The 22,506-nt window shown below is 34.7% G+C and overlaps 3 protein-coding genes across 3 annotated transcripts in view; 1 reads left to right on the top strand and 2 right to left on the bottom strand.

Moving 5' to 3' along the window:
- Positions 1-3,986, bottom strand: part of LOC126668555 (U-box domain-containing protein 51) — a 5,970-nt gene extending 1,984 nt beyond the window's left edge. The window contains exons 1-7 of the mRNA XM_050361745.2: positions 3,764-3,986; positions 3,585-3,676; positions 3,378-3,499; positions 2,940-3,082; positions 2,368-2,705; positions 2,173-2,274; positions 1,503-1,792 (exon numbers count right to left, since the gene is read on the bottom strand). Of these exons, the coding sequence (XP_050217702.1) occupies positions 1,503-1,792; positions 2,173-2,274; positions 2,368-2,705; positions 2,940-3,082; positions 3,378-3,499; positions 3,585-3,676; positions 3,764-3,986 (1,310 nt within the window). The remainder of the gene's footprint in view (positions 1-1,502; positions 1,793-2,172; positions 2,275-2,367; positions 2,706-2,939; positions 3,083-3,377; positions 3,500-3,584; positions 3,677-3,763) is intronic.
- A 918-nt stretch (positions 3,987-4,904) lies between these two features.
- On the top strand, positions 4,905-8,605 carry LOC130015119 (uncharacterized). The gene is made up of 4 exons (XM_056104674.1): positions 4,905-4,965; positions 6,428-6,436; positions 7,678-7,973; positions 8,053-8,605. The coding sequence occupies exons 1-4, from the start codon at positions 4,905-4,907 to the stop codon at positions 8,530-8,532; spliced, it is 846 nt and encodes a 281-aa protein (XP_055960649.1). The 3' UTR covers positions 8,533-8,605.
- An 8,245-nt stretch (positions 8,606-16,850) lies between these two features.
- Positions 16,851-21,693, bottom strand: LOC126666782 (pollen receptor-like kinase 1). Its single transcript, XM_050359646.2, has 4 exons — positions 21,070-21,693; positions 20,755-20,985; positions 19,314-19,946; positions 16,851-17,616 (listed from the first exon to the last, which is right to left on the bottom strand). The coding sequence occupies exons 1-4, from the start codon at positions 21,560-21,562 to the stop codon at positions 16,976-16,978; spliced, it is 1,998 nt and encodes a 665-aa protein (XP_050215603.1). The 5' UTR covers positions 21,563-21,693; the 3' UTR covers positions 16,851-16,975.
- Between the last annotated feature and the right edge of the window lie 813 nt (positions 21,694-22,506).

Below are 22,506 nucleotides of genomic sequence, written 5' to 3'. Positions count from 1 at the left end.
TAATGAAAGATATTAATTACTATCTATTATTGCAACTAAAGATGTCAAAAATAAATGTCATCTTACATATTAATATTAGATTCTGACAATTTTATTTAGCATTGTCTTTTTTATATGAAATAGAAATGCATCATATAATAATAATAAAGAGACAGTTGAGTGCCAGTGTTACTTCCGACCCAACATTATGTAGTTATTCATCTTATTTTATTTAATTCAATTTAGGAATAGAGAAAGTATAAAAAATCATTTGTCATGCAAATGGAATTATAAAATTAGTTGTTAATAGCAACCAATAAAATAGAGTAAACAATATCTTATACATACAATAGGCAAACAATCACAAAAAAACCAACCGAGCACCAAAAATACAACCAACAAACAAACAAAGAGCAATCAACAAACACTAAAATAGCAACCAAAAGCAATAAAAAGCAATCAACGAGCACTAGATAAAACAAGAACATATTAGTGAAACAAGTATTCAATAATAAAATATAAAATCTCTTTTCAAATTGTCCACCTCACTTAAAATTAAAATAATCAAATTACACTCTAATAATCCGAAACACAAATATTAAGTGTTTAATTATAAAAGACATATATACAACGATAAGATTTAATTAACTTTAATTATTATTTAATTTAAATTTATTAAATATAAATTTATTTTAGTATTTATTATGTTAATAAAAATAGATAAATAAAATTATACAATAAAAAAAATAAGAATCAAATAAATGAGAATAAATCAAAAAATAACTAATAAATCAAATCACAATAAATTAAAAAATAAGACGAAATAAGAATTTGAATTTGATAATAATGATAATTAAAAATATTTGTATGAATAAAAAAATGATCACAGGAAAAAAAAAGAATACATAGGTATTAATTAGTTTGATAATGTTAAATGAGTTGGACAAAAATCAAAACATATAACATATGGAGTGGATACATTATGTAACAAGAGACATATGTATGATAATTAGTTCAAATGAAAGCATGTGAATGATTTTTTTTTTTTGTCAAAAATAGAGTACGACTCTTAAAGTCTCAGCTTGTCAGTAGTTAGTTACGGAGGTAGGGATCGAACCCATGATCTTTTAATGCACTTGGAAACGCCTTAACCATTTAGCCTAGGCCCATACTGACAAAGCATGTGAATGATGGCTCGTAGGAAATATGTAGTTTTGAAAGAAGAAAGTTAAAAAGAAATACGTTTGAAAATAACAATTTTAAAATATATTTTTATAAAGATTAGATAATAAAGCGTATACCGGATAATTTCCTCATAAATTAAGCCCATAAAAAATAAAAATGAGAAATTGTAATTGTAATTTCTATAATTCTATGTTAGAGATAGATACAAATATGCATTATCATTTCTATGTCCAAATTAAGCCTCTCAACCTAAAGAGAGTTAATAGGCTAGGGCCTATATATACACACATACATTAAACAAAGTTAATTAGTTAAACATTGAAAAGTAAAAATAAAACAAAAGTAAAACAGCAATCATATGAAATAAGCTTTGGTATTTAAGAACTATGTGGGATTGGCTTAAAGATTCTAAAACTTTGTGTTTTTCCTCTTTCTGCTTCAGACTCTTCATTTCTGCATTCAATCTTTTTTGAACTTCCATTTCTACTAGTTTTTGAACTGTTTCTGCTGCCCCAAATCCAACATTGCAAATTGTTTTCTCATCCATTGTTGTTGCATTATGTTCTACTTCATTTTCCTCTTGTAATTTCTTATCTTCTTTTTTCTTCCGATCTTCTAGTTCACAACTCTGAAATTTATTCAAATATTACAAAAGATGTTATCATCTCTAATATTAGATTAAAATTATTATTGTTTTCTTTCTAAATTTTATTAATCGCTTCTGTCCTAAATTGATAAACAGTTTATGAAATATATGAAAATTATGACCATTCCTGACAATTAGATAATCGAGTAATAAATTACTGTTTATAATTTAAAAATAAAAAGTTAAAAAACTGTCTATTAATTTAGTACGTATGGAGTATTTTTTTTTTCATAAAATTAGGTACTAATAGGATAATTGAAACTGTCTTATAAGGAGAATTTCAAATTAAAAAGAACTAAAATATCAAAGTAAAAACAATAAATTTTAAAAATGAAGTTGAAATTTGTCTCTAAGATGTATACCTTTTGTTTTGAAACAAGTGCCTCTTTGCAGGCAGCATGGTACATGTCTATCGTTTGCTTTAGCTCAGTCCTCAACCTTCTCATTTCATCTTCATATATATCCTGTGATAATATATATAAATACAACATTAGAAAAAGTCTGGAAACAATGTATCAAAATCCAGATTAACCATGCCAAATTAATTAAGAAAATACCAAATTGTTAAATGATGACCAAGATGTTCTTTCATTTGTGCCCGCTGTTTCGTTGTACTCTGGTTCCGAATCGACATGATCAACTGAGTTTGTTCGAAATGGTGACTCGAAAAATCTACCATCCATATTTGATTTTCTTGGGGACTCACACCCTCCGCCAAGATTTTCATAAAAATTGACGAAATTGCTATCCGTGCTCGGCCTTCCCGAGCAACTTATTTGGTTATCGACATCCGCTGCTGCAGTCATCTCATCGTACCATCTATCGTATCCTCTGTCAAATTTTTTATATGTTAAATACGTCACACGCCCATAAATATTAATGATATATGCTGCACCTAAATAGAAATGCATGGAAAACGAACAAAATAATACTTTTCTTATAATGTTATAAAATATAGAGTTTCATAATTTATAAAATTAAATATTAAAATGTAAGACTCGATACTATTAAAACGGATATAGTGCTATTTCGAAGGAGTATAGATATGAATTCTCCTTTAAAACCGAACAATAAAATCAATATTATGTGTTATATGCTTACAAATTATTAGGTGCGGAGTCGGAGTTACGGTGAGCATTAGCAGGCAGTGTTGGAACTGGACGAGTGGCAGTCCTCACAGTGTTGATCTTTCCTTTTGAAATTACATAAACTGAGCAAAAATCTGGTGCCCATTTCAGTACACTTGCCGGAATATCTGACCCCTTGAAAAGCCTGCATTTATTTTCCAATCATTCTTCTTCTTGGTGTTTAATTTCATATTCATAATCATAAGAAAAAAATTACACTGATGGTGTCTAAACTTTTCGAATTTTTTCTATTTCGGTGTTTAAACTTGCATTTCTCCTATTTTAGTGTTTCAACTTCTTAAAAACGTATCAAATGATAAACTTGGAAAAATTAAAACACTAATATAGAAGAAATGGAAATTCATATACCCAAATAGAAAATTTGGAAAAATTTCAGACATTGTTGTTGCAATTTTTTTCTAATAATAAACTTACGTTACCTAGTTAGCCCATTTCTAGACGTAGAACCAAGAAACAATGTGTCAACTCCATGCTGGCATACATATTCTATGAGGGCTTTTGCTACATCTACATCTTCTAGCACAACTGTCTCACATTGTACCTTCATTTATTCAAACATTTAAAAGATTAGATAAAATTAACTTTTACATCTTTTCAAAATACAAAATTTTGAAGTTTTATATTACTTGTCGTCGGCGGCAAAAGCATCGAAACGGAAGCAATAGCTCCATGGTATTGGTATCAATTTGTTGATCTTTTGTCAAACTCTCTTTACACGCTATAAAATCAATAAAAATACGCGTCAATTATATTAAATTAAATAAAAAAATATCCGACTTAGAAGTAATTAGATGAAATCACGTACCTGGTGGCAAAGGTCGAGGGGATGGAATCCGTTCTTTAACATGAACGAGTCGTAAAGTTTCGTCTCGAGTTACGACATGATCTAATGCCCATCTCAATGCGTATTGACTACTTTTATCTTTGTCTACGGCCACTGCGATACATCTTTCTCCTCCTCCGGCTGCTCCATTGATATTATTACTATTATTCATTCTTTGTCCAATGCTCTCTCTTGAATTCCACATCACTTTTGAAAAAAATTAATTTTATAAGATTAATCAACAACTCAAAATTAATAGGAACATTCAACTAATCAAATTTACCTTATATCCATTGATGTTACAACAAGAAACAAGAACAATCAACTAAACCCCAATGCCTGGCAGTTTGTTACATTTCCTTATTACCAATAAAATTTAATATGCAACATAATTGGTTTCTTACATTTTTGTTTTTTTTTTCCTTTTGTTTTACCATATTTAGAGCTAAGCCACCAATAAATCCTTTTTCATTGTTTTACTTTTTCTTTTCTAACAATAAATTTTTCCTTTTCTTCTAGTTGTTTCATAGAAGTTTTTCTCTTTCGTTTAATAACAATTTTTTGGTTAATATTTTTGAGGTGTTACATAACTATGTCACCCACGCTTTAATAAGTATAGCAAATTTAATAACTTAATAGTGATGGAACCATAAATATAAACGTGAAGGAGTGAAATTTTAACAAATAACTACCTTTTTTTTATATAACATCACTAGTGGCAAATTACCAATCCGTTCTTAACTCATAAACAAAATATTAACTTAATTTTTTTATAAAATTATAAAATTAAATTAACATAAACTATATTTTATAAATCTACAAATTCACAAATTCATTCATTCAAATAATACTTAACATAATCATAATAGGAAATTAACTAAACAATCAAATTATTAAAATTATTTAACGTGCTATAAGATTAATGAACAATAAAAATCCATAAAACGTTATGTAAGTAAAATATAAAATTATTGACATGAAATAAAAATAGTTTACTTATTTTATATTATTGGGAGAAGTATTAATTGAATTAGAGTTTATGGTTAATTAGTTTAAAATTTAGATATTTTGAACAATTGAGTGGATAAAAAGCGAAGAGTATTTTATACTAATGCTAAGAAACATGGAAACTGCAACGAAGTTGCGTGTTCCGTTTCGGAAAGCAAAACATTTCAGAAACTCTCGTAAATTCATAAGAAAATGTTTCGGATAGTTTCCGTAAATAAAAAAAATTATATAGCTATAAAAAAACCTAAAAAATTCTCTCAACTAATGCCATTTTTTTTAAATCATTTACCTACAATTTTTATTGTTTACTTTATCTACAATAAATCTTATCTTTTTATTTTAATTAGATTAAAAATATGTTTGATTTATTTTATTAATTGGCATAATATGTATAAATAAAATTTAATATATAAAATATTTTATAATTTCTAATTTCTAATATTATAAATATATCCCTATATTTTTATTATTTATACGTTTCTCCCACGTTTCGTGTCCTTTTTATTTTAAAAATTTATCATTTTTCCGTGTCTGTTTCATGTCGTTTCTGTTTCCTGTTTTCGTTTTCATGTTATCTAAGATGGGAGACAATTATTTGTTTTAAATGAAAAAAAATTGACATTAAATCAATATTAGTATAAATTAGTGAAAGCGTTTAAATTTTTGTAACATGATTATTAATAAAAAATTTATTCATATATAATTGATGGAGTCTGCCTTCTGAACCGGTGAGTATGACCTGCAAAACAGGGTAGAAGCTAACCGGACGGTGGTTGTCCGATTAACTCTCCGATGCTAAAGTCAGTTTAGAGCTTTGAGCAGCGTTTTGAGTATATGAATGTAATTGTGATTCTAGGCATACCTCGTGCTCCTTTTATAGTAGTCGAATATACCTAGTAGAGTTGTATTAGGCAGGTGAATCCTACTTTATAGGGATTCGGCAATATTGTAGAGATTCTCCTGATTTGTCGTGATCTACCTTAATCTGATAAGAGTCCTATTTAGGAACGTCTTCCTAAATAGTTTTATCTTCCTAAAGTAGAGTTTATCCTTCCATATGTAGTGTTTTTGTCCGAATAGGACAATATTTCCATACTTAGTCGATTACCCGAATCCCGGACCCGACGCGCTTTCGGCCATGTGGGATTCGGTCTTTATTAGCATGTCACCGAATCTTAAGAGATTCGGCGTCTCCTTCATATCTTCGGATCTTCAGGGGGAGTCCGGTATCACCTGAGAGTGTATCTCCTGCAACTCGGCTCCATTATACTTACAATAGGATTCGGTATCCATCATTAGCCCCCCCGCAAGTGAGCTGAAGTAGTTTGGCATTTATGCCTTAGTGGATTTTAGCCCTTTTGGAGCTGAGTTCTCTTATACGGGCGAGTCGTTTTGTATTCCGGGCGAGTCGTTTCATATGTTTGTGGGTGACGTTTCTTCTTTAGTAAGATTCTGTGTTGCCACGTGTCGGCATTTAGTGATTCAACGATTAATGATTCAAAAACTCTTTGTATTTAATCTCTTTGCATTTCTTCTTTTCCCTCTTACTTGCTTTTCGAATTTGTTCTTATTTCTTGCAGCTATTTCCTTTTCGTTCTTTGTTTGATTATTTGGTTCTTCGTGACCTGTTTCATCCAGATTTTTCAGGTATGTTCTCTTTTGTTGCTTGGATGTTAATATGGTTTTCTTCTTTGTATATGTTCTTCATGATTTATATTCTGGAAATTCCCTTTCTGTACTTGGTGTTCTTCGACGTGTTCTTCAACGTGTTCTTCAATATATTTCTTGTTTGATCTTTATTCTGTATTTATGTTTGATTTCCTGTTCTAGGATGCCTCTTAGTCGAGTGGAAGATGCATGCGCTGCTATGGCTTTTACCAGATCAAAGCTTCGTAGGGATGAAGTCTTAGATATCTATTTTAAGTATAGCTTTCCTTTCGATTATAGGGTAATATTACCTGGCGCCGATATGGCTGCTTCCGATTCTCCAGGATCTTCTTGTAGGGCGGTTCTCTTCGAAGAGCAATTTGCTGCTGGTCTTAGGTTTCCTTTAGATTCATTTTTAGTAGAAGTGTGTAGGGATTTAAAGGTTGCTCTGGGACAACTTTATCCTGGTACGATTAAAGTAGTGCTCGCCTTTTCGGAGGCGTGTAGGCTCCGGGGTTGTGCCCCTTCTCTCAACGTGTTGTATCATTTTGTAGACTTTAGGAAGTGCGATGGTTGCTTCGTTTTCGCCCTTGGCAGAGAAGGGCGATCTCGTATTTATCTTCCTTGCCTAACCAGTCGCTGGCGAAGGCGTTTCTTTATTGTTTACCATAAATTTGCTTTTCTTCATTTTTCGGATGGTTTTTCTTCTCACCAAGTTCGGAGTTGCCCGTCTCCTTTAAGTTTATCCGAGTCAAAACTTGCTTTCGACATATCTTCCTGTGGTGTTATATCGCGTCCCGTTCTAGATGTCTTGGTCAATAGTCATCTTCGGCGTCGATGGTTTCCTTTGGAGGATCCTCCTCGAGGCTTGGCGGATCTTTGCTACTCTTTTGTTCAAGGTATATTAATTTGCTTAAGTTCTTTTTGATGTTTCTTTTGTAGGATGTCTTCTTCTTCTGACGATTTCCTTTCCGGGTTTCAAGTAGATTTGGACGTTCCGATGGGTGGTCCTGACGTTCCTACCGCCAACATTATTCCTGGCGACATTGACGTGGATGTGGCTCCTGTTGATATTCTCATAGCTCCCGTTGAGATAGCGTTGCCTGCGGGTGGTGAGGTTATTGTTGTAGATGATGATGATGATGACTTGGCTGATCCAGTAGGTGACGAGGCGGTTCCGTCGCTACTTCCCCCTCTAGCATCATTTACCGTCTCGGGGGGAGTTGGGGGTGTGACTTCAGAGGGGCTGGTTGTTGCTGATTCGGGAGAGATTTCTCTGGGTCGAGACCTGGATTCTCCGTCTAGGAAAAGACGTCGAGTTGGCGATGGTTCTCCATCGAGGGAGAGTTTTCCTGGAAACTCTTCTTCTGCTCCAGATTTGGTGCAGTGGGTCGAAGGTCAGGATCCTGCTAGTTTGCTGAATCCTAGAGTGCTAGCGGAATATATCCGAACTTTGGCGATTCCTGATGATGTCACGTGGTTTTGTGGTAGGCCGGGTCAGGAGCTTTCCGATCTGGCTTGTTTTCATGGTTTCTCTGTAAGTGCTTACTTTCTTGAATATATTATATTTTTTATATTCAGTTGTTTCCTTATTTGTTTGTTTCTGGTGTTTGTAGGCTCTTCAATCTGTTCTGGTATTGAACGACCGCCGACAGTGTGCCGAGGAGGAGGTTGAGCGTCTGTCTTCTCTTTTGGCGACTTCCGAGTCTGAAAGGGCAAAATTGAAGGCCTCTTTGGAAGAGCATGATTCCCTTCTGGCGCAGCTTAAGGCGCAGGATGCGATTAACGATCGCCAAGTTAAAGTGATCGAGAAGAAAACCGAGGACTTGACTCAAGAGATCGAGGAGCTTATTCGAATCAATTCCCTTGTTGGTGGGGAGAGGGATAAGCTAAGGTCGGAGGTTGAAGGTCTTCACATTCGTTTACTGGATACGAAAGCTTTTTATTCTGCTTTGATAAGCGAGTATCGTCTTGCGATTGGGAGGAAACTTCTGGAGCAGAACCCTGATATTGATCTTTCTGGAGTTAATGGGTTGGATCCCCAGGCCATCGCCCGTGACCTTCTTGTCAAGATATCTAAGGACCGTGTCCAGTAGTTTTTCTTTTGATTGTACTTGTACGAATTTTGTAATTCGCAATTCATGAATATATTTTCTGTGTTTCTTCGAAAGTGCGCTTTTGCCTTATATTAATTTTTTATTTATGTACTTGTCTTGCTTCGAGGGTTATTCTAAACCCTGTTCTTGGCGTTGCTTTTTATAGAGTTAATCTAAACTCTTTTTGTTTTTATTTCGAGTTAATCTAAACTCTTTATCTTTTGTGTTGAGTTAATCTAAACTCTTTTTTGGCGATTTGCCTTTTCTGAGTTAATTTAAACTCGTTTTTCTTGGCTATCCGCCTTTTGTGGCGATTTGCCTAGTTTGGCGATTTTGTCTTGAGTTAATTTAAACTCATTTCTTTGGCTATTAGCCTTTTCGTTTTGATTCGCCTTGTTTGGTGATTTTGCCTTTCTTGAGTTTGATCTTTAACTTATTTTTTCTTCTTTCATCTTTGATTTAATCATTCGTTGCTGTTCTTGATTTTTATTTCTTTATTGGTTCGTCTGGCTAATCAGATAGTAGGAAAATTGGACTTTTATTGATAAAAAGATGGCATACAAATATTAAAGATAGATTTGACGCCATCATGTAGGACATAAAGTCGTTACCGATGATGGGTCATTTTCCGTTCCTATTTTTCCTTCTTTTCGGTCTTGTTTTCTTGGAGATCCACCACTGACTCGTCATAACACTTCTTGGCTATTCCTTGGTCTCCTCTCAGCGTCACTACTCCCTTTTCGGTTGGTACTTTCATTGCCAACGCTCTTATGCTAGTTACTGCCGCCGAATCATGGAGGAAAGGTCTTCCTAGGATGGCATTGTATGTCAATTCCATGTCCACTATGTTAAATAGTGACATGACTTTCTTGTTTATTCCTCTTTCTGGGCCGATTATTACTTCCAAGGTGACTGCTCCCAGTGGAGTGATGGAGGGGCCACCGAGTCCTGATAGCGGAATTGGGACTCGGCGTACCCTTGACGCCGTTCCTCCAAGCATTTTGTATGCTGCGTTCGTCATGAGGTTTACCGCGCTTCCTTCGTCGATTAGGATTCGCTCCATGTTCCAATTTTCAATGATAGTAGTCACTACCAAAGCATCGTTGTGGGGTGCTTTGACGTGTTCATAGTCTTCTACATCGAAGATCACCGGTGGCATGTGAGTTTCTCGTATGTTCATTACTTCCTTCCTCTGCTTTCTCCTGATCGTGGAGCTGCTATGTCCTCCACCGTTAATCATGTGTATGGTTCCCAAAATTTTGGATGGGCGCTCGTCTTCTTTCTCTTTCGGCTTGTCTTCTCTGTTTCTTTTTTCTCCTTTGTCATTGCTCTTCTCTTTTCGGGCCACAAATTTCCTCAGCTCGCCTGTGTCGATCATCCTTTCGATCTCGACCTTTAAGTCTCTGCAGCTATCCGTTTCATGTCCGTAATCGTCGTGAAACTTGCAGTATTTTCTGGTGTCTCTTACCTCTGCTTTCATCTTTGGTGGCCATACCACGTTTTTAACGTTTTCTTTGATCCACATGAGGACATTAGTTCGGCTGGTGTTTAGCGGAGTGAAGTTACCCTCGTCATCTCTGGGATCATATCTCGATTCATATCTTGTCTGGGGGGCGAATCGTCTGTTCTCCTCTGGTCTTCCTCTCCTGTCGTCAGGTCTGGACTTGGTTTTTTCTTTGGATCTCTCTTTTGACTCTTTTCCTTTTGCTTCCTTTCCACGGATCGCCCTTCGCCCTTCGTCTAACTCGAAGTATTTCTGGGCTATGCCCATTAAGTTCGAGAAAGTCGTGGGCTTATTGACTAGTAGCTTGTCCACCAGTTTTCCGAATCGCGTCCCTTCTCGCAATGCCTCCATCGCCATGTCGACGTTCAGGTTGTCAATCTTCATAGCTTGCTTGTTGAATCGTTCGATGTAGATTCGCAGGGTTTCTCCTTCTTCTTGGATGCAGGCTCTCAGGATGCTGGTAGTGGTTTTAGCCGGGATGTTTGTGAGATATCTATTAAGGAACTCTGTTGAAAGCAAAGCGAAGCTTTTGATCGAGCCTGGTTTTAATTTGTTATACCATCTCTGGGCCGTGCCCGTGAGTGTGGTAGGGAAAACCCTACAGAGAATGGCGTCTGATACGCTGAGTAGCCCCATGGTCGCTGTGAACCTAGAAGTATGGTCTCGGGGGTCTCCTTCCCCATTGAAAGTTGGCAGGATCGGTAGCTTCATGCTGTGTGGGATGGTTTCCTCCATGATCTTGGGCAAGAGGGGTGATCCTTTCAACCTGAGATCGTCTATATCCAATTCTTCAGATTTTAGTTTTTTGAGTGCTTTGGCGATCTTCTCTTCCAAATCTTCTTCCACCACATATGTGGCCTTGCTTTTTTGGGGTGTCTCGGACGATTCTCCCTCTCCTTCTTGGTGTTTTTTCTTAGTTTGCTCTTTCCCTGCATCTCTTTCTTGCCGCTTGCTCCTTGGCGGGGCGTCTTCTTTTTCCTTCTCCCTCCGTTCGTCTCTCTTTGAATTCAAACCGCTCCGGGCGTCCTCCTGGTTGTGCTCATTTCTGGGTGTCTCTGGTGATTCCTCGTTAGATTTGTCTCTGTTCGGACTTTCCTCGTCGCTGGTTCTATTTTCTCGCTGGTTTCTCGCTTCGTTTCTTTCTCCATTCCCTCTGGTTCGGGGTTCCTTGCTTTTATTGTTTTCTGCCCTTGTCTCTCGTCGGCCTGGGTTTGCGTTTTCTGTTCTTTCTCTTCTTCTGGGAGCTGTAGGGCTGAAATTTTCCCTTAGGATTTTCATAGTTTCTTCGTGCCTGTCGTTTGTTCTTTTGGCTTCGCTAGCCAATCTGTCAAGATTTGCCTGTACTGATTCTAGTATCTTTTTCAGTATTTCGTTGTGTGGATCTTGTGCTGCTACGTTTGGTGCTTGTTCTTCAGTGCCCAGATTGAAAGCAATTGGGTTGCTTCCCCTCATCGGATTAGTTTGGTATTGGGGTGTTGAAAAAGAGGGCCCTCCGGTATTGCTTTTTTTCCCGGAGTTGTGAAGCCCGTCTTCCGTCACGTTGATTATCTCCGGAGTGCTTTTTGGGTCCATTGGTTGTTTGTCTTTCAGGTTTACTCTTTCAGAAGTCATCTTCTTCAATGAGATTTGTTTTTGAGTTCAGAAAAGCTCCTTTTTTTGAAGTTTAGTTAAGCTGTTCCCACAGACGGCGCCAATTGATGGAGTCTGCCTTCTGAACCGGTGAGTATGACCTGCAAAACAGGGTAGAAGCTAACCGGACGGTGGTTGTCCGATTAACTCTCCGATGCTAAAGTCAGTTTAGAGCTTTGAGAAGCGTTTTGAGTATATGAATGTAATTGTGATTCTAGGCATACCTCGTGCTCCTTTTATAGTAGTCGAATATACCTAGTAGAGTTGTATTAGGAAGGTGAATCCTACTTTATAGGGATTCGGCAATATTGTAGAGATTCTCCTGATTTGTCGTGTTCTACCTTAATCTGATAAGAGTCTTATCTTCCTAAAGTAGAGCTTATCCTTCCATATGTAGTGTTTGTGTCCGAATAGGACAATATTTCCATACTTAGTCGATTACCCGAATCCCGGACCCGACGCGCTTTCGGCGGATCATGTGGGATTCGGTCTTTATTAACATGTCACCGAATCTTAAGAGATTCGGCGTCTCCTTCATATCTTCGGATCTTCAGGGGGAGTCCGGTATCACCTGAGAGTGGATCTCCTGCAACTCGGCTCCATTATACTTACAATAGGATTCGGTATCCATCAATAATGGGCATTGTAATTATGATGTAAACTATTAGCTTGCGCAGATGTCCAATAATGATAGTTAGAGAAAATCATCTGACATAGAATGAATGATATTTTGTACTTGATGGAAATCGAATTTCAAATTGAAATTCGTCCGATAAAGTGAATCCAGAGTCGCCCAAAAAAATTATAGCCTAGTTACAAAAGACTCGTCCGACAAGGGCAATCCAAGAGATCCAGTCTCAATAATGACTGTAGGATTCAGTAGATCTCAGTAATTAGATCTAACACATCTTGTCGAAAATCTTGATTACGTATATAAACTCAGTTCCCTATAAATTCTAGAAGACACAAATTTTATGGGTCTTGAAGATGCTATCCTAATTTGAACCATGTTCCTATTTAGGAGCCCTATCCTATTTAGAATCATTCTTAAATGGGAATTTACTGAATATGAATCTCTTTTCTGTTTGGACTCATATGATGAATATGAATCACATTTCTATTCCAACTCTATAAGGTATTTCTCGATACTCACCATAAAAGTACTTGAGGTATTACCTACACACAGATTTGACAATATAAAAATAATACTCTTTTAAACTCAATACTAACTTAAGTCTCAGAGTGCTCATTGGAACACCACCATCCGATCAACAATCTACCTTATTTTGCAAGTTAATTACCATTAAGAAGGCAGACTACATCAATTGGTGCCAGTTGTAGAAAAAGCTTAAAACTTTAATTGAAGAAACTTTCTTGAACTCAAACAAATTTTATTGAAGGATGAATTTCAAGGGAATTGACCTACAAATCTGATCAGAACTGGCATGTGAGAGTGATTAAAACATGTGCAACATCCTAAAAAGCATGTTTCTAATATAAGCATGACATAGTCATCAAAATTAACAGTTATGACAGCTATCAAAAGCAACATTTAAAACAATTTATCAATTTAAACAACAGATTTTGGCAAATCTAACATGTAAATCGATAAAAAAAAAAATGGTAAAGAGTATAATTAGTTCCTCAGAAGTACGGATTTGAGTCCTCGGCTTGTTGTATAATGATCCGGATGTGGAATCTATCTTCAGATCAATGCGCAGTAGGGCGTTCTTGATTGACTGAACCGTAGGAAGTTTGTTTGATTGACTAGAATTGATTATGAAGCGTGTGTGGTGCGTGTGATGTTTCAGCCAGGGCAAGTAGAATTTGAGTTTGATTTTTGATTCCTATACATACTGGTTCCACTGGTCCGACACTTAACTAGGCTGTCCTAGAGTCCTATTTATAGTGATTAGAGGTAGCCTAGGGTTATCTAGAGTCTAAGTTATGTTAAAAGTCTATTAGTTAGAGTTGTAGATATACATGTGAAAATGTGTGAAATGATAGAGTTTTAGGATTAGGATTAGCTTTTACAATTATCATTAGGATTAATTAATTAAAATTCATATTAATCAATGTGTGTTATATAAAATAGGTTAAAAGTTATTTTTGTTGTCCAGAAGTGTTAAAATTGGCTTATGGGACCCTTAGAATCTAAGTATAGTCAATTTAACTCGTCAAACTTGCAAATTAGCCATAAATTTATAATATATTACAATTACTCAAATTTTTTTTAGACTTTGATCACAATCTCTTTAAGTTTTTATAAATTATTTATAGCCAATTACGTTCCAATCCTTCAAGTTTGCAACTCCGCACTGATCACGCCTTCTTAAATTCAAACAAATGGATCGATAGCTCGCCACCTAGACAAATTTTTTTGGAAATCATCATTAGATGTTTTGGTCTCTTATCGCTTTTTATATGTCCGAAAAATAGGTGTCTATAATTATATATAATTTATTAATCTTTATTCAATTTAAATTCTGATTCAATATTAGATAATTTAGCAATTTAATCCCATATTCTAATTAGGTTTTTATTACATAATGAATATGAAATTCCGTCCCCATTAGTATTGTAATAGAAGAATTGGAGACTAAGTTTTTTAAAGGTCCCTATTTTTATTGAATTCTAATTTTTGAAGACCACTAAAATATTTTGGTCCCCTATTCTCATTTTTTGTAGAGAACATTTGACTCTAGTTATAATACTTATTTAAATGAAAGACAAAATATATTTATCGACCTATAACTTTAAGTGTTGGTTACATATATCATAATTTTCAAATCTTGAAAATATATTATTATTTTTTTAATCTTTATTAAATATGCCAACAATGAACTTGTCTGTGACACGATATTATATAGGTCTAATGTCTTAAAAAAAAATTCGACCTTTTAGCCCCTTTTCAATTCTACCCTGACATTGAAAACTGGTCAATTTTATCCTATTTTGTATTTTTATGTTTCAATTGTACCTTGAAATATTAAATTGATGTTTTTTTCGTTTGAAAAAAATTAAAAATTTCAATGTCTAGCATATATTAATTATATATGTTGAAAAATTATTTAGATTTAGTTAAATTAATTAAAAATGTAAATTAGTTTTAATTTGATTATGGTTTTTAGTTAGTTTTTAAAAATAAAACACGTATTTGTATTTTTTTGAATTGAAACAAATTTAATTTTATCTTTAAACTAAGTTAATTAAATGATTTCATCATTTAAATAAAAAAAATATGAAAAATTAAAAAATTAGGGTACAATTGAAACGAGAAAATATAAAATAGATTAAAATTGACCAGTTTTCAATGTCAGGATAGAATTGAAAAGAGATTAAAAAGTCGGGGTTTGTTGAGGTATTAAGCCTATTATATATGTCATGTAGTATTATAATAGGCAAAACCCATGCGGAGACCCCTCTACTTTATCTGTTTTGTTCGAGAGACCCCTCCTCTAAAGTTTGTCACGTCTGGATCCCTGTACTTGTCAATAATCCAATTTTAAGGCCATTTTATGGACGAAAAATGGAAAGTGTAATCCACTCTCCGTTATTTAACAGAAAAAAACGATGTGGCATTCCTTCACATGTTTTAAGGTCCACGTGGCATTATTTTTTAGGACTTATATCGCACTAACTCACAATTTAATATAAAAATGTAAAAGAAAATAAATTTGATAGTTAAATTGTTATTTTGCCATCATCTTCTTCCTAATGTTAATCCAGATATCAATGGGCGGCGGCTACTCTGCGGCCACCACCTCCATTCCCAAACCCACCGCTCCACCTTTGTCCAGATCGTCAATCTCCATTTCCCGATTTACCCTTTCTTTTTCCCGAAATCCCACCCCCACAGTCATCTCCACATCTCCAACGAGATTTCCAAACCCATCGCAGCTGTCCCTTCCACCACCACCACCACCAACATTCCTGAAACTTCTCAAGCTCCCCGTTTTGCCCATGACAAGCCTCAAAAAGGAGCTGACATCCTCGTGGAAGCACTCGAACGTCAAAGTGTAACCTGGAGTCTGCATCGCCACCTCCAAAATTCCTAGAGTCTGTATCGCCACCTCCGGTCCCGGCGCCACCAATCTTGTCAGCGGCCTAAGCAATTAAGGAGTTAGTCGATAAGGCCCGGGCCAAGCAGCTGCAACCTGATGAATATAATACAGGTACTTTTATTTACCTCATGCTTATTGATCTATTCAAGGAATTTTGATTGAATTCTCCAGAAATGAATTTGCAATTTTGGCTCCATGGTCATCCATTTATTTCGTTCCACTGTATTGCCCTCAAATCAGGTGTGGGTTTTGAAAGTTTTTTGTTTATGCATTTATTGGTCTCTAATTCTGCGCCATTGATTTAGGTGCAAAAGATGTTAGGTAGAAACTTAGATATAGCTAAGGCTCAAATCGTGGACAAATTGGAAATTGATGATTCTTACAGATTTTGGATTTTGTTTAATTGATTAGATTCTTCATTTCAGTTTTGCTTTTATAGATTTAAATGTTATGTTGTGGTGGAATTAACATAAGCTGCATTAACTTGGCCGGCTGGTGATTACGGAACAAGCAGAAGAAAAATTAAAAGATGGTCTCTTAATTTTAGAAGATAAAGTGAAGAAAAAGAATTAAACGCATCGTTTTGTATGAAATGAAGAAAAGGAAAAAGTTCTTTAGAGATGCTTTAATTTATATGTATTGTACACATTTTTAGAGGGATTAAAAGTTACAAAATTAAACTAATTTTTATTTTCACACTCTCACATAACGCAAGTGAGCTACACTTGCCATTTTCCGTCCATATAAGGACCTTAAAATTGAATAATTGACAAGTATAGGGATCCAGACGTGACAAACTTTGAAGGAGGGGTCTCTCGAACAAAACTGGTAAAGTAGAGGGGCCTCCGCATGGATTTTGCCATTATTTTATATAGATGGACGAATGGTATTACGCCACATTAGGCCTAACTGATCGATGAGTCTGAAAAATATTTGGCAAAGCTGATAATAAAAATGACAAGATTGAAAGATCATGGTTTATATGTCAAACATGTCAAAGTTATGGACAAATAAATAGATTTTGCCAAAAAGAAAAGGTTGTTGGAGAAATTAGAAGAACCCAAGCATTGAAATGGTATATCCTCCCTAATTAAGCACTAATCGATGGTTAGTGGTATAAATAAAAACAAAAAAATTTGCATTATATAAATCTCCCCATTACCACTCCATCTTTCACCCTAATTTACACTGAAAAGGCCATCTTAATGATACACGAATTTACGTTCGAGTGCAAGAATGAACATATTCAAGAAAGAATGATATCACTTTGACTACCATAAGAAGAAGAAATATCATCATTATCATCATCATCATCATCATCATTCTCTTTCACCTCATTGATTCTCTCAACAGCTTCTTTCAACTCCAGCCTCTTCTCCACATTCCCTTCGCAGCAACTCAACCCGATTTTCATCAGCTTCATCATCTCTCCTTCACTTTTCTTTGTTGCTTTCAATTCCTTGTCGTACACTTTACTTCTCCACTGTTCTTGAGGGATACGGTTCACCCAACTCGCCAGATCCTCCTCTTCGCTCTTCTTCGTAGCTTTCGGAAGGAAATTCGCGGGGAATTTTCCGGTTAGAAGCTCGAGAATTAGTATCCCGAAACTCCATACGTCCGTCTTCTTCGTAATCCGACTTAACTGTAAGTATTCGGGTGACTTGTAGGCTACCATGAGTTGGTGTGCGTTTTCTTGATTGATGACAGGAACGAGTCCGTAATCTGTGAGAAGAGGTTCATTTGATTTGTTTAAAACAACGTTAGAGGATTTAAGATGACCATGAGCTGCTATTATGCTTGGAAGCTCTTTATAGAGGTATACCAGCCCTTTTCCTATTCCTTTTGCAATCTTTAATCTTGCTGCCCAATCCAGGCTTCCTTGGTGACCTAATTGTCAAAATATTTATCAGAAAAACAAAAATATATACATCGAATTCATATAAACTTAGTGGATTCTATATACGGATCCTACCTTAAGGGCATCCCAGTCTATATCAATGTAATTTACATGCATCTATTAGTAAATATTTAAGTAGTCAAATCTTATTTGATCAATAATTTAGAGTTAAGAATTCCGGGTTATATATTTTTGCAGTTACCGAACTATAGTCTTTCTTTATATATAATGGCTACCGAATTTTAAAAAACAATAGAAAGGTTAGTGATAACGTAGTTAGTAACATAAAGGCAGCAAAACACTCTTTATGTCTGCTTTGCTGCCTTTATGATCCTACCGGTATTCAGTTTGACGTTGTTTGTTTCAGGTTCTATACACCGGTGCAGTCGACAGTGAATCATCACTTACCAAACTATTGTATTTTTAGAAAATGGTTATCGAACTATAAAATAATTAAAAAACAGTTAGCCAAAAAACTATAATTCGATAACTATTTTATATTTAAAAAATACTATAGTTCTAAAAGAAATGACATGGGGACCAACCGTGATAATTTTTTTTTTATCAAAGGTGGAAATCGACTCTTTAGAGTCTCATGTTAGTTGTTAGTTATCGAGGCGTGGTTCGAACCCACAACCTCTCGATGAACTTAGAGACGCCTTAACCATTCAGGATAGGCCCACATTCTAAAAGAAATGCTTCAATTGGTCACCATATTACATCAAAAAGTGACGAAGTCTCAATCGGCTAATATAAGAATAAAATTTTTGATATCAAATTAAAATAAGCAAAATATATCTATCTATCTAAAACTATACATTGTTTGTCAAATCTACTACTATTTTAAAACTTTACCAGCTTGATCCATTATTTTTTCAGCTTTTGTCAAATATATTCACAACTTGTTTAAAGATAACATGGCGCAATATTATACATGCAAATATATAAAATTTATCCTGTTTGACATATACAAGATTTTGTCATGTTAGCTGAAACTAAACATGAATATATTTGGCAATACTTGAAAAGATGATGGATCCATTTGGCACACCTCATATTTAAACCCCAAAAATGTGTTTTCTCATACAAAATTATACTCCCTCCGTCTACAAAAGATAGGCTTGTTTCATTTACACACATATTAAGAAAATTAGTTTATTTAGTTAGAATAATATTAACTTCCTATAATACCCTTATTAAATAGTTAATGCATTCCTCTTTTCTATGCATTTTTATTGATTAATAATTCAAAATCACCCATAAAGTATATATAAGATTACTTTTAATATTGAAACTATCAAAAAGCATTAATTATTGTTGTTATCAAAGCCATTATCACTTTCATTTAGTTGACTAAAGCTAATTCAATTAAGGATATTTTAGACATTTATCTAGTTAACTACTTTCTAAAAATGGAAACAAGCCTATAATTTGGGACGCCCAAAATAGAAACAAGCCTATCTTTTGTGGACGGAGGGAGTAGTAAATATGAGGAATGTTTATCCCACACAACGGATGTGTCACGTCATTTTTACAACAAGCCAATAATTATTTGCGATAGGAAATCTTTATATAAACATTGGCTTGTTGTACGAATGACGTGGCGCAACCGTTGTGTTGTATAATTATTCAAATATGAGAGGTTATATTTGGTTTAAAAATAAAGATAAAAGGAGAATAAACATACCATGAAGATGAATAGCTAAGCTTCCTTTATGAACAAAGTCAGTAACTAAGAGCTTCTCTTCTTTTCTGTAATAATAAGCCACAAGAGACAACAAATTCGGATGCCTCAATCTCCCTAATCTTCTCATATGTTCATGAAACTCTTCTTTCCCCACATTATTCATCTGCTTAAACCTCTTCACCACCATCACCGGCCCCGTCGAAAGCGCCGCCTTATACGAAGATCCAAAGCAACCGCTTCCCAATATCTCCGCCGAGGCTTTCAACAGATCATGCAGATCAAATCTCTCCCTATCGTCAGTCACGAACGATAGCTTCGTCGTCTCGTTTTTCTTCCCGTTCGATGACTGCTCCGTTGACGCTCGAGTATGCTCTACTTCTTTGATGCCTGATTTCATTTGAAGGTTTGACGGTGTTACTGGAGCCTCTAATGGTGTCGATGTTCTTTTCCGGCGGTTGAATAAAATGATGGCGGCTACGATGATGGCTGCTGTAGCCACCGCAACAACCATGGCCGCCACAATTATACTTACTACTAGCGGCTTGTTTGTTGAGCTTGAAGTTTTAGTGGTGGAAGCGGAGTTTGAGATGTTACATTGCGTCATTAATGGTTGTCCACACAGACCTTTGTTCCCTGCTCAATCGTATCAACTATATCAGAAATTTTTAATTGTTATTTTTGAGTATTCTATTTTTGATGTCACTAAAATTTTATCTAGATTTATTTTGACTATCAATTAACTATAATTATATGATATTGTAAGTGAACTGTCAATAAATCTTTTCTAGATGCTATGTAAGTAAAATTTGGTCAAATAATTGAACGAGTTATTTGAAGTTTAATATTTAAAAAGATAAAATTTAGTGATCAAATTGAAATAAGATAGTAAATTAGTGACATAAATTAAATATCATGTCATTGTTGTATGCAAGTTTAAGATAAGAATTGACAGCAATCATTGGGTATTAAACTCCGTAGGTGTACTTTCACTAACTTATAATATAAAATCGTATTTTATTTTATTTTAATTACCGAATTTATCATTTCGATTCACCCGAAAATAACGTACCAAAAAGTTATGATTTAATGTTAAATATAAATGTAAAAAGATCATCGAACTATGGAAGTTTTATTTCAAAAAGGATACTAAACTATAAATTTTATTTTAAAATGGTACTAACTTTTAAATGATATTGCATTTGACATTGAATATGATAACAAATTAGCATCGCTTTATGGCAAGTGACCTCTCGATAAGACGAATGATAAATTTAATAACAAGAAATCAGTATCCAATTTGTAACTAAGTGAATTAAAGTTCATTAATCTATTGAGTTTAATACCCGCAATAATTACATCACAGTCAAAATCAGTATGTTTTACATTTTAAAGTGACTCTATGAATCTAATAACCAAATGCTAGTAATAAGTATGAACTAACCTGAAAATGAGGTAATGTCAGTGCCAAGAAGGGATTCTGGAATAGGACCCTCTAAATTATTGTTTGACACATTAAAAGATGTAAACTTCTCTGTAAAATTTGGCAAGTTTCCTGTAAAATGATTGTCTTCAAGTCTTAATTCCACAAGTTTTGGAAGGTTAACTAAAGAAGAAGGAACATCACCCTCGAACTCATTGTTTGCTAAATATATTTTCTTCAGCTTCAACAAACCTTCAATTCATAATATATAACTTATAAGGTCATGTAAAACAACCTATACTTCAAATTAAAAAATGGAGGAAATAAATTAAATACCTAGAAAAGCATCGTCTGAAATGCTTCCGGAAAAATGATTGTGCGACAAGTAAATGGATCTTAACGATGGAAGGTTGTTAAAATCGGGCAAGGGACCGTCAAACTGATTATTCATAAAGCTGAGAGTTCTCAATTCAGGAAAATTAGCTAAAGATTCAACGTCGATAAGGCCGGATAATCCCATAGTCTCGAGTTGTAAACCCCAAACGGAATCTTTAACGCAAATAACACCGTTCCAATTTGATACGTCCCCGTAGCAAGGTTTAATCATGTCGCTCCAGTCGGATAATGCGGAGGCATTACTTAACGAGGCCTTGAACTTAAGTAGGCTTTCCGCGTCTGTCAATGCGGAAGAGGCACCAAAATGCGCTGATAGAATTAAAGATAGAATTTTAAAAGCTATCATAATATAGGGTTTATCTTTGTTAAAAACTATCGTCATGTAGGGCGGCGCGCGCATTGGAAGGGCGGCGTGCCGGCCCTTTACAGGCATTTGGAGCGACAATGAGGACTATAATGATTGGAAAGCGGAGTTGGAGATGGGGATGGAGATGGAGAAAAATATTTTGATGGCATTGGTGAAACAAAAATTGCACCAAAGAGAAAGAGATGCATTGCCAATAATAGGATGGGAGAGACAAATTAAAACACATAAGTGTGAAAAATTCAAGTGTGGTGTTATCAAGTTGACAAAGTCTTCTTTTTTTTGCTTTTGTTTGTTTCTAACTTATCATTTCTCATGAGACATCTTCGCTTTGCCTTTCAATTTGACACAACAACATAAATACTTTAAACCCCAAGTGCTACCAAACTTTTTTCTTATGTTTCAATTTCGTACCGAAACATCAATTTCTATCAAAATTATACTTAACATTTCATTTTTATTTTAGACGACGACAACACGTAACTTTTCAATGTGATGTAGTGATCGGCTGAAAAATATGTTTACAATGTACTATCACGTCGCGCCATCGGACTAACACCTTAGAAAGCAACATATTTTTTGAATATTTTGTCACCAATTTGAAAGCAAAAATTGGTACATGTTAACTAAGATGTGCTTGATAAATCTCAACTATTTATACATTTAAAATAATTGTTATTCGAGCCGAGTACGTTGTTTACCGAAGGCAAAGCTCTAACCCTAAATTTAAAACGGTTGCCTATATGAGTACAGTTTGACCTCGTAACTTTACTTAAATTAGGAGAGCGTCTTATCAACTCACAACTGACTTGGGATAAAATTTGAAATGCTTAACTCAAAATAAAAATTAATTTTAGTACTAGTTTAATACGAATTAAAGTTTTTGTATCAAATTGAAACATAGGATAAAAATTTGGCATCACTCAAATCTTTTGACCAAAATAAAAAGAAAAATTGGTTTTGTTTGTTTTTTGTTAGTTTTCTTTTTATTACCTTCAAGTCAAATGGACAAA

Source organism: Mercurialis annua, linkage group LG2, assembly GCF_937616625.2.
Source record: "Mercurialis annua linkage group LG2, ddMerAnnu1.2, whole genome shotgun sequence".
Lineage (NCBI taxonomy): Eukaryota > Viridiplantae > Streptophyta > Magnoliopsida > Malpighiales > Euphorbiaceae > Mercurialis > Mercurialis annua.
Note: the sequence above shows the minus strand (reverse complement) of the source record. Positions and strands in the feature narration are given on the sequence as shown.

Bases quoted from the DNA above. Each gene is read 5' to 3' on its own strand.
- LOC126666782 (XM_050359646.2), bottom strand. From the start codon at position 21,562: ATGCCTGTAAAGGGCCGGCACGCCGCCCTTCCAATGCGCGCGCCGCCC. The intron at 19,947-20,754 runs GTTAGTTCATAC...ACGATTGAGCAG, and splicing joins TGACATTACCTCATTTTCAG to GGAACAAAGGTCTGTGTGGA. The intron at 17,617-19,313 runs GTATGTTTATTC...TTTGACAATTAG, and splicing joins CTTAGCTATTCATCTTCATG to GTCACCAAGGAAGCCTGGAT.
- LOC130015119 (XM_056104674.1), top strand. From the start codon at position 4,905: ATGGAAACTGCAACGAAGTTGCGTGTTCCGTTTCGGAAAGCAAAACAT. The intron at 7,974-8,052 runs GTAAGTGCTTAC...TGGTGTTTGTAG, and splicing joins CTTGTTTTCATGGTTTCTCT to GCTCTTCAATCTGTTCTGGT.